Genomic DNA, 11,988 nt, shown 5'->3' on the forward strand with positions numbered 1-11,988 from the left:
GGGCCGACAGAAATAGCCGAGCCAGTGCTCGGCTATTTTCAGCGGCCTCGTAGAAATGATTGAAGGGCGGCTGCGCATGCGCAGTGCACCCTCCAGAACTTTCCAGGCTCCTTTCTCAGTGTAGGTGACGGTCCCAGAGGTGGGACCCGCGCCTATCAGACAATGGGGGCATATCCTAGCAATGTGTCCCCAATGTCTGAGATGGAAAAAACCCTTTAAGTAAATTATTTTCCTTGGGCACTGATTTCTCTTCAGATGAAGGTGATCATACACATAGAAGAACTGTCTGCTGAGCACTGGTTTGACCAGCAGAGATTTTTACCAACTCCACCATAGACATGCTTGCTCGGCGAAGCAAAGAAAAGAGGATAAGCAGCTGCCGGCCTCCTGCACTTTGCACGCTCCTCTTTCTGTACATAAAAAGCAAATCCAAAGGGGGTCATACAGATTAGGCAGAGACAGGTGCAGCAACCTTACAACTAATGATCGTCTGGTGAACGATCATTACGTCAGCACAGCAATAAACATTTGAGTCCATATTAGTCGTAACTGGTCATATATGTTTACTGACATGGAGCAAATATGTATTGGTACCATAAAGGGGTTGTCCCATCTCAAAATTTGTGACATATTGCTTTTATATGTCAGATAGAAGCCAGTCCCAGAGGTGGGACCTGCACCTATCTCCAAAATGGAGTCCGCAAAGTGAAGGGAGAACAGTCATGCGTTCTTCAGCCACGCTCCATTGATCGCTATGTAAGTTTAAAAAGTGAAAAAAGCACTGACTAAGCTATTCTGGTAGTCCCATAGTGGTGAAGTAGCGGTGCTTGCACAGTGAGTGTTCCATTCATTGCTATGGGACTTCCAAAAAATAGCTGAGCGTGCATGCTCAGCTATTTTCGAAAGTCTCGTAGCAGTGAATGGAGCGGACGCCACGCATGTGCTGTGTGCTCTTCTTCACTTCAAGGGCTCCATTCTGGATATAAGAGCAGGTCCCAGAGGTGGGACCCACAGCTATCTGACATTTGTGGCATATCCTAGCGATATGCCCCAAATATTGAGATGGAACAACCCCTTTAGGTCCTGCTTCTTCAGCTAAACACCCCCCATTGCTACACATGATTCAAAGAGGGAGAAAATCAAAGTGTGAAATAGGGTTGCACCGGGTATCGAATTATCAATACTTTTGTACCGGTATCGATTCGATACCGGGATTTGCCATTTACCAATACTAGGCTGTGCTACTGCGCAGCCTAGTATCGGAGAACATAGCACTCGCTGCTCTCAGCGCGTGCCATGTTCCCTCAGCAGCACTAGGGAGAAGGAAGCAGTCTATCCCCCCTGTGCTGCTGCTGCCACCAATGAGAAGAGAGAGGAGGGGAGGGGCTGTGGCCACTGCGCCACCAATGAAGATAAGTAACCCATTAATACAAATAGAATCACATAGCCAGCACCTGACCTCCTATGACAGGGGGCTACGATCAGCGGCAGTTAACCCCTCAGGTGCCTCCTGTATTTGTATTAATGGTTTAAAAAAACATTGGTGGCTCAGTGCGCCCCCCCAGTAATAAATCATTTGTGTTGCAGTGCCCCCCAAGCCCCCCAGTATTTAAATCATTGGTGGCGCAGTGCACCCCCCCAACCCCCCAGTATTAAATCATTGGTGGCAGTGGCCACATGTTCCTTTCCCCTCCCCTCTTCATTGGTGGCAGTGGCCACATGTTCCTCTCCCCTCCCCTCTTCATTGGTGGCAGTGGCAGCTTCCGATCGGAGCCCCAGCAGTAAAATCGCGGGGCTCCGATCGGTTACCATGGCAGCCAGGACGCTACAGAAGCCCTGGCTGCCATGGTAATCTCCCTGCTGCTGTGTGCACTATGCACAGGGCAGCAGAGAGAGTGTGAAGTCCTATTCATCCTAATAGAGCTCTATCAGGGTGAATAGGACAAGGGTTCTAGCCCCCTAAGGTGGCCAAAGTAAAAAATAAATAAATAAAACACCAAAATATTAAGTTTTAATCTCCCCCTTTCCCAATTTTACATATAAAATATGTAAACATATATACATATTACATATCACAACGTCCGAAAAGTCCAAACTATTAAAATATTTAAAAAATATCTCCTATGCGGTTCTATATCATTGCTTTGTATTTTTTGCAGGGTTTGTACAACTCGATCCGTACTGAGAAGTTGGAATGGGCCGTGTAAGTAGACTGTGGCCTCCTGCCAATGTATTTTAAGCCAAGAGTCTCATGCTTGATGCTAAAAGACATGTGAAGGGCCGGGCTTCCATATATACGTGGATGCAGAAGGACTGTAGGTTTCAGAAGGAAGCGGCCACCACAGGGGCAGTGTATCACATGGCCACCTTTATAATGATAATCATCTTTTATTTCTCTAACGCCACCATATTCCACAGCGCTTTTTCAATTCAGAGGGTCCATGTACAAAATAAAAGACATCACAAAGTCACCGCCTAATATACACCTGATACACTAGCAATGAGGGCCCTGCTCGCAAGAGCTTACAATCTATGAGGAAATGGGGGTGACACAGGAGGTAGTTGATTGTTATATGAAGTGGTGCAGCCATCTCTGTACTGAAAGGAGTGGTGTAGGCCGAGCTGCGTGTGCCAGTGCTGGAGTTCAGGTCTGAGAATTTGGCAGGGGGGGGGGGGGGGGGGGGGTTACTCGGGGAACAGTCTGTTTAGGAAGCTTGATAAGCCTGCCGGAAAAGATGTGTTTTAAGTCAGGTTTGAAGGTGGGAAAGTTGAGAATTAAGCTGATATTCCGGAGCAGAGCATTCCAGAGAGTAGGTGCAGCTCGAGAGAAGTCTTGAAGAGGGGAGTGAGAGGGTTTTAATCTTATTCTTGAGGTGCAGACGACAAGAGCTAGCAATTGATTGGATATGGGGGACAAAGGAAAGACCCGAGTCAAACATGACCCCAAGACAGGGGGCGTGCTGCCCAGGAGTTATTATAGTGTCACAGACTGAAATTGAAATATCAAGTTTGGTGAGTTAGTAGAAGTGGGATAAGACAAGAAGTTCCATTTTTAAGAGGTTCTGTTTAAGATGCAGAGAGGACGTGATGTTAGAGACAGCTGCCAGACAATTACTGGTGTTTTGGAGTAAATGATGAATGCCCATTATGAGTGGCCCTAGAAGAAGCCCTTGTTAGTGGCTCCCTACTTTGGCTGAAAGAGCCAGGGACCACCGTCTATGAAATCCATAAGCCCTGATGGGACAACCCCTTTTTAAGGATGTTTTCCAGAATAAGCAGATCCCAGTCCCATGCTCAAGTGTCACGGACTGTCCCTTTCTTGGGATCACTGGGAGGCTGATGGGCAGCCACTTGCTGATCATAGATTTATGACATATGATCTCATTGTGCCAGAGCCAGGGTTTAGCTTTTTGTTCCCTTTTGTGCCTTCTTTACCTAATGTTCCTTTTTGTTTTTATTTCAGGAATGAAGAAAGACTGCCCAACACCCGACTTACAAGGCCCGAGAGTCTTATGTCTGTTCGGAAAAGAAGCAACCCTTTTGTGGACATACCTGCTCCTGACCCAGATGCTCCGGTGTACAAACAAGGAGTGCTCTGCCGTAAAGTGCACGCTGATGCTGATGGAAAGAAAAGTAAGTCGCCACCAGTATACGTGTTGAAATGACACACTAGAATATTGCGATATACGTAAAATATATGGTGCAGTCTCACCCAACTTTTGTGAGCCCCCTTGGTTTTAATATGGTCTGCCATGGTTCCAGCAGGCATAGCGCTGCAGACTGCGCTGATGAAAACCCTGGAAATCGCGATGGACCCTATTACTGCAGGTCTTGTTTCTACTCTTTCCGTTAACAAAGTATGTGTTGCCCCGAAATCCTCAATGGCGTGTGAGACCCTCCCTACAAGATGGATTATAAAGGGCAGCACATATTGTTAGGGGAGTAGTGAAGTATGAAGACGGTGAGGGTGATAGTTGTGCTGTCTGCGTTTTCATGTGATTATTGGTGTTGTTTACAAGGAACCTTTTTTTGTACTTTTGCTAATGTCCTAGCTCCATGGGGAAAACGAGGCTGGAAATCCTTTCACGCGGTTTTGAAGGGGATGCTGCTCTTCTTGTTGAAGGTATGACTCCCTCTGTTGGCTATATTGAGAACTGCAGTCTGCACTTGTTTTATACTTTGCGTATGACGTCTCTTTAGTGGGAGATCGTGTGCTATGACCCCCACTAGTAACTAAAGCAAAGGAGCTGTGGGGCTATACAGTCTGAGTGCCCATGTACTTTATATGAATGACCAGCCAGCTAAAGTGCATGGTGGTGTCTCAGCTCTCCCCCAACAGAGAACATTTATTGGGGGGGGGGGGGAATGATCAGGCATGTCTGCATTTTTGTTTTCAAGGGACAAAATCCACCAACAGAGGTCTCTGGTGGTGACTTACTTTTCACAACCTACCAACAACACATGCACTCTCAGCCATTTCCAGGATGCATGTATATGGGGGGGGCCATATGAGCATTCGTCTGACAGTGTATGTAGCATGACCCTAGTGGCAGATGGTAGAGAGTAACATATGACTAGAGAATGAGGTTTTTTTTGTGGTCATAAATGAGACCATATAACGTCACAAGACTATATCTCAATATATGTCAATTCCTGCAGAATCACAATTGAATCGCAGAGAGCAGACCTATATGCACCAAGGCTGCAGTTGTTCTGCGGACGCTGAAAGCAATAAAAATTGAATCACAGAGAGCAGGAGTTTAAAGCTTAACCTTTAATACTACTTTTTGGATAAAAGAAACACTTCCAAGTCCTACAAAGCAAACAATAGATAAGAAACCCTATACTAATCTGTCAATCAAAATAACATTATTCCAAAGGGGGGAGAGCGAGAGAGAGTCAGGGATTCGCGTGTGAAAAGTTGTCCCTGTACGGACTCTAACTAATGCCTCAACCCACAGGAGCACCGTGATGGTGGGTGGCCTGTGGTCCCATGCCTATCCTCGCTCACCCTTTCATTACCCTAGACATTTCCATCGCGTTTCCCCAAACCCAGGTTCATCAGGGGGAAAAATACAGGGTAGAAAAAAGGTTGTAGAGTTAGATTAGAACGTAAAATCTGAGACACATGATATATCAATCAGAAACTGTTATAATTCGGCATTAGATCCTTTTTTTTTTTTTCTTACTGGTGATTGGTGTCATTTTAGAGAGGAGTGTTATTAGACCTTGTTCATACATTGCATTTTCATGCAGTTTTTAATTTCCAAAACCAGGCATGGATGCAAAAATTAGATATGTATACTGGGCACTATGTGGAGGGCACTTAGATATACGGGGCACTATGTGGGGGGCACTTAGATATACTGGGCACTGTGTGGGGGCACTTAGATATACTGGGCACTGTGTGGGGGCACTTAGATATACTGGGACACCATTTGGGGGCACTTAGATATACTGGGCACCATGTGGGGGCACTTAGATATACTGGGCACCATGTGGGGTCACTTAGATATACTGGGGCACTATGTGGGGGCACTTAGATATACTGGGGCACTATGTGGGGGCACTTAGATATACTGGGGCACTATGTAGGGGCACTTAGATATACTGGGCACTATGTGGGGGCACTAAGATATGTGGGGGCACTAAGATATACTGTGGCACTATGTGGGGGCACTAAGATATACTGTGGCACTATGTGGAGGCACTTAGATATACTGGGCACTATGTGGGGGCACTTAGATATACTGGGACACCATTTGGGGGCACTTAGATATACTGTGGCACCATGTGGGGTCACTTAGATATACTGGGGCACTATGTGGGGGCACTTAGATATACTAGGCACTATGTGGGGGCACTTAGATATACTGGGGCACTATGTGGGGGCACTTAGATATACTGGGGCACTATGTGGGGGCACTTAGATATACTGGGCACTATGTGGGGGCACTAAGATATACTGTGGCACTATGTGGGGGCACTAAGATATACTGTGGCACTATGTGGGGGCACTAAGATATACTGTGGCACTATGTGGAGGCACTTAGATATACTGGGCACTATGTGGGGGCACTTAGATATACTGGGACACCATTTGGGGGCACTTAGATATACTGGGCACTATGTGGGGGCACTTAGATATACTGGGCACCATGTGGGGTCACTTAGATATACTGGGGCACTATGTGGGGGCACTTAGATATACTAGGCACTATGTGGGGGCACTTAGATATACTGGGGCACTATGTGGGGGCACTTAGATATACTGGGGCACTATGTGGGGGCACTTAGATATACTGTGGCACTATGTGGGGGCACTAAGATATACTGTGGCACTATGTGGGGCACTAGATACTGTGGCACTATGTGGGGCACTAAGATATACTGTGGCACTATGTGGGGGCACTTAGATATACTGGGCACTATGTGGGGGGACTTAGATATACTGGGGCAAAATGGGGGGCCATTGAGTCTCTAGAGGGCACTATGTATACTGAGGGCACTGCGGAGGTTGGGTTAAAAAAAAATAATAAAAGCCAGTGAGCAACAAAGGACAAACTGCCAGAAAATGGATGCAGAATGAAAAACGGATGGTGTACCCTTACATCTGGCTATTGATACACGGAACATAGCTGACACCATATGTCAGCTGGATAATCCATGTGCATCTATATGTATAGTACCAAAGTGCTCGCTAGTTGGAAGTCTCTGTCTATGGTGAAAGTTTCTCCTTTGTTTTTTGGCGATCATCAGTTCGGGAATTTTGGCTTAGGGAAAAAAAAGTTTTACTATCTCAACAATGGAGTAACCTTTGTTATACCAAGTTGCCTTCTGTCTTTTGGGCAGGATGAGTACAGGTCTGACTTTCATTTTCCTGAGGAGGTGATCAGTGTGCATCATTCTCTGGCCGAGAGAGCCAGCGAGTACACCAAGAGACCCAACGTCTTCCGGCTGCAGACCGCCGACTGGCGCGTGTTCCTCTTCCAGACTCAGTGAGTAATATCTACCCACGTGTAACACAAAAATGTATGATCACCGAAAAATGACCAACAGTATAACCTTTATTACATCAAGCACTAGGCTAGTGAGACCACCCCACACCGTACCCACCATATGCCATACTGAGAGTACATACACTGTCCTTCGTTCTGCTTTGTCAGGGTCTTTAGTAATTTTCATTGCAGTATATGCATATGGATAAAATGTGGGTCTATAGATTATTTGTAAGATCCCCTATATACCAATTACAAAAATGCCACAAAAATCACTCTCCTGGGAAGACAGCGGGCAGATCTACTAATGCTGTCTTAAATAGCATAAAACTAGGCAAGATGGGCAAGGACTGCGCCAGATTTATCACCGCATGCAAATATGCTCTCATCCTCTACTGCCCCCTGTAGGTGGCTACCCTTTAAATCAATGTCCGACCCACTAAGTATCTGCCAAATCAGAGGCATCTACCCGTTTGTGAGCGATTGAAGGTGTGTGGGGCAGCTTTACGATCTATGGGAGGACACAGGGGAACATCAGCTCTACATAAGAAGTTTTGTGGTTTCAGAATATGTGCCTTTACTTACAATGTTCCGGTTTTGACTGACATCATGCTTTTCACACCCAAAGTAAGAGTTCTGCTGGTTCCGTCTTGGGAGGAACTCTACAGATGTTGCTTATGGCTCACGCACACAACTGTATGTTTGGTCCACATTGGATTCGCATTGTTTGCGGATCGGATGAGGACCCACAAATTTCCAGAAGGCTGCAAAAGATGCGGACATCAAAGCATAGGCTATCCGAATTCACACATCCGTTCCGTGGCCCCCGCAAAAAAAAGATAGAACATGTCCTATTCTGCAGACAAGGATGGGAAATTTCTATTATTAAAAGAAAAGGGCTGCCTGAACACCTGCAGCATCCGTGTTTGGCAGATCCGCGATTTATGGACCGCAAAACACGGCCGTGTGCACGACGCTTTAACGCGTGTCTAACTTCTTGCAATGTTCATGGAGACTTGACTCATGGTGGTCAGGCCACCGATCGCTATAACAGAGGGTCTGCAGCTCTAAGCTAAACATTTGGTCTCTCTGAAGAAGTGAAGAGGGGCACATAAAGGGGCGCGAGGCTTATATTTGCGCTAGTGAGCGTTTCAGACCACGCCAGTTAAAGCTTCTGATGTTTCTCAGTGATGTCATTATTTGATGAAATTGTTTGTACGCTTTAGGCTTCGGTCACGTTGCGGGGCGTAACTCAAATGTATCCACAGGGCTTCATGCTTTTGGCCTGTGTCAGGCCGGTATGTGTTTGCTACTTTTTTTGCTTCAGTGGGGGATAAGCCAGTTTAGCCCTTAAAAAGGACAGAGGAACATTTGGTAAAATCTATTTTTCCTTAATTGTCCACAGTCGTAACTTTTTTTTGTTGTTGCTCTCATTAGGACACCAGAAGAGATGAACTCATGGATGATCCGTATTAACTTGGTGGCAGCTATGTTTTCATCACCGCCATTTCCAGCCGCTGTCGGTTCCCAAAGAAGATTTTACAGACCCATCCTCCCCTCCGCTGCATGTAAACTGGACCTGGTAGGTGCTAATATAAAACCGCCAGAGCCTACCACAGTGACGCATGGAATGCCGGACTGCTGGACAGTGATGGTCAGTTCGCAGTGTTCGCCAGAGAACACATGCGGGCTGCCATCTTTAGTAAGGTAGACTCACCCGTCCGGCGATGCACAGGTAAGCCCTTACCTGTGCCGCAAGCCGGTCTGAAATGAAATGCGGTCACCGGGAGCAGGCAGTTCTGAGAACAGCCCGATGAAGGCCCCCGGCGGCTGTTCTCGGAACTGCCTGCTCCCGATGACCGCATTTCATTTCAGACCGGCTCCCAGCACAGGCACAGGTAAGGGCTTACCTGTGCATCGCCGGACGGGTGAGTCTACCTAACTAAAGATGGCAGCCCGCATGTGTTCGCTGGCGAACACTGTGAACTGGCCATCACTGCTGTTGGATATTCTGCCCCATGTTACAATGGATTGCATTTTTCCTTACGTGAACCAGGTTGACTTTTTGAGGGTGTAGAGATTTAGTGGGATGTCGTATGTAATGATATCTATTTGATCTCCACAGGAAGAGCAACTTCAGTCCCATGAATCCTTGATGGACAGGTTTACAGATGACCTGACAGAGCATCAGCGGAATCTTCCAGACTCCAAGAGCAAAACGCGAGAATGGGAGGACTATCACCTGCGAGGAGACTACTTGCGTTTTGAGGTTTGTTTGGATTTTTCTCCATCTCTGCGCATGAGCTTCAGATTTTCTGTTAAAGAGATATACCGGTTTTAATGCACATTTATTATAACATTTATTTCTTTATACAATTTTCTAATATACATGTATTCAAAATTTTGCTCCCAGACCTTTATTATATTCGCACAATAGCCTCTCTCTACAGAAAAAAAAAATGGTATGGCCCATTTTAGCCCTGTAAAATGTACCTGTAAGAGATCTGAATAGGACTAAAGATGGCGTCAGTCATGTGACCCTCAATCCTGTCAAGTGACCTTTGGCATTCATGAATAGTTTATTGAGATGCTGCACATATGTATACAGTACACACAGTATTACCGCCTACAGCAGCATTCTTATCATGTCCGTCAATGTCTGTATAGAAGCACATTTTACATTGTTCTCCCTGTTGTGTTTGTAATTGTTTTTAGTTAAAGGGCTGAAGCCGGACAGGCCCATATTTTCATTCAGACAGCCCCACTAAGATGAGCATCGATGCATTTCATGCTCCGATGATCTCCTTTGCCCTGTGCTGGGGCAAAGGCATTTTCAGGAGATCCGGTGGCGTACCGGGCTCTCCTTAGGGCTGCCAGGCGGAAGCTTCTGCCCAGCAGTGAGCCCAGTGATGTCAAAACGGGTGATGTAAAACGGCTAGGGCAGCGCTAAAGCCGGCCCATCAGAGGCGTTGACGTCACAGAACACACTGCTGGGTGGAAGCCTCCAACTAGCAGTGTGCGGAGGTAAACAAACAAGTCCTTGCCCTGCGTGATCCAGCGCAAGGGGAGAGCATGAACTGCTCCGATGCTCATCTTAGTGGGGCTGTCTGGGTGAAAATATGGGTATGTCCAGGTTCAGCCCTGAACCCGGACAACCCCTTTAACTTTATTAACAACATGACAACATCACCTACAGACAGGCAGGCATTTTGCATATCACCTGAAAACAGGCAGCCACACACACAGTGATATAGTTGTTGTAATAGCCACAGTGTTGTCCACCTTTACTCCTATGAGGTTTTCCCATGGAATGTCCTGTGTGCTCACCCAGCACATGTATGTCATATGTAATACTGTTAGCCCATGGATACATTCCATAGGACTGACTGATCAATTGACTAAACCATTTTACTGTGCAGATAGGGGTCAACAACCTGATACAAGAAAGGTAAGCAAGCAAAATGTTAAATACATGTATATCTGAAAATTGTATTCTTTCCATATAAACAAATACAAAAAATGAAAACTGTTATACCCCTTTAAAGTTTTTTTTTTTTAAGACAACCCCTGCTTATATTAGCTACTTGCACATGTGGTCATCTTAGAGGTGGGTCCCTTTCTCTGGATCCCCTCTATAAGACTTGAGAGATGCTTATCGGGGCAGACTTGAGACGTCCTTATGTAACCTGGACCGGCATGTTGCTATCCCACCCCCTTCACTGGAGTAATTATGTTAGTCCAGTGTCAGTCAGGATGTGGACAAGTCACATCATACATCCAGCCAGTTTCCCTATGACAACACTGAACCACTGAGCTGCCAGACCACAAGGTCAGGAAGTGCCGTCATAAGGATGCAGATCATTGCCTCACAGGGGTCTTCCATCTCTCATAACTCGGCAGAGGGCTGTTACGTAAAACCTCTGGGATTCCTCTCTCAGATACGGTTTATCAGGATTTGGTCTTGTGGATTTTTCACTCGCTTTCTTTTTTTTTTTTTTCTCCCACTAGAAATTAAGGTACGAAACCTACGTGAAGCTTTTAGTCCTACGGATGGAGAACGGCTGTGAAGACCTCCAGGCCTTAGAGTCTCGCCTTACAGAACCTGATGGAGAGCACGAGAGCTCTGGCCTAAAACGCTCCTACTCCAGCCCCTCGCTGAACCCCGAGAGTTCTGCCATGGAGGTGAAGGTCAAACGTAACATCTCCGAGCGGAGAACGTATCGCAGGATTATCCCCAAGCGCAATAAAAACTTAGTGTGATCGGTGAACCCAACTCAGGACAGAACTTATGCCGGAAAGCCTGCACTTTTCATGGTACCTCACTATGTGCAGCATAAACAGGGACCACTGATTGCCTTTATATCCAATGCGAAGGGAAATCTGACGAGATTGTGCATGGTGTGTCCTTACACAAGAAGGAACTCTACGGGATTCTTAACCAGTATTAATGGTAGTGTGTGTGTGTGTGTGTGTGCAAACGCGAGGGTGTTAACATTAGGTAGAATGGCTTTTAGGTCTAGATCTGTGGAGTCCTATTTACATACTTAGGAACTGGGCCCTTCACTAGGCACAGTCAATCTGCCCTTCTAGTTTTGGCCACTAGCTGGCGCTGTGGTACCACTGAGATGAAGAGCTAATGTAGACTTGCTGATGAATAGGATTTAAGAAGACGATTTCCTCTATAACTGAAAAATCACCAGTAATGAAAGAGGAGTCCCAGGAACCAGGGAGTCCCGCAAAGCACCCTAATGACACACAAATTGTCTGTAGGAGAAACTTTGTAATATACTTACCATTCCAAAATTGCATGGATCAGCCTTCGGAGGACTCTGTCACAGGATGCTCCTCTTCCGAGAATCCTGCTTCCAGCCCAGGCTATGGATGGGACATTACTTAGGGTCTATTCACAGGTCCGCAATTCTGTTCCGCATTTTTGCAGAATGGAATTGCGGACCCTTTCATTTCTATGGGGCCGGATCCGCACTTCCGG

The 11,988-nt window shown here is 46.3% G+C and overlaps 1 protein-coding gene across 6 annotated transcripts in view; it reads left to right on the forward strand.

Annotated features, from left to right (window-relative positions):
- Positions 1 to 11,988, forward strand: part of LOC120986201 (PH and SEC7 domain-containing protein 4-like) — a 59,346-nt gene extending 47,358 nt beyond the window's left edge. For 5 of the 6 annotated variants that reach the window (XM_040414616.1, XM_040414615.1, XM_040414618.1 and 2 more), the window contains exons 10-16: positions 2,160 to 2,203; positions 3,464 to 3,633; positions 4,053 to 4,123; positions 6,853 to 6,998; positions 8,436 to 8,580; positions 9,124 to 9,267; positions 11,007 to 11,676. In XM_040414616.1, the coding sequence (XP_040270550.1) occupies positions 2,160 to 2,203; positions 3,464 to 3,633; positions 4,053 to 4,123; positions 6,853 to 6,998; positions 8,436 to 8,580; positions 9,124 to 9,267; positions 11,007 to 11,258 (972 nt within the window). In that variant the 3' untranslated portion in view covers positions 11,259 to 11,676. Of the gene's footprint in view, positions 1 to 2,159; positions 2,204 to 3,463; positions 3,634 to 4,052; positions 4,124 to 6,852; positions 6,999 to 8,435; positions 8,581 to 9,123; positions 9,268 to 11,006 lie in introns of all 6 variants that reach the window. The other variant, XR_005775653.1, reaches the window with a different exon arrangement.

This window comes from Bufo bufo, chromosome 1 (assembly GCF_905171765.1).
Source record: "Bufo bufo chromosome 1, aBufBuf1.1, whole genome shotgun sequence".
Classification (NCBI taxonomy): domain Eukaryota; kingdom Metazoa; phylum Chordata; class Amphibia; order Anura; family Bufonidae; genus Bufo; species Bufo bufo.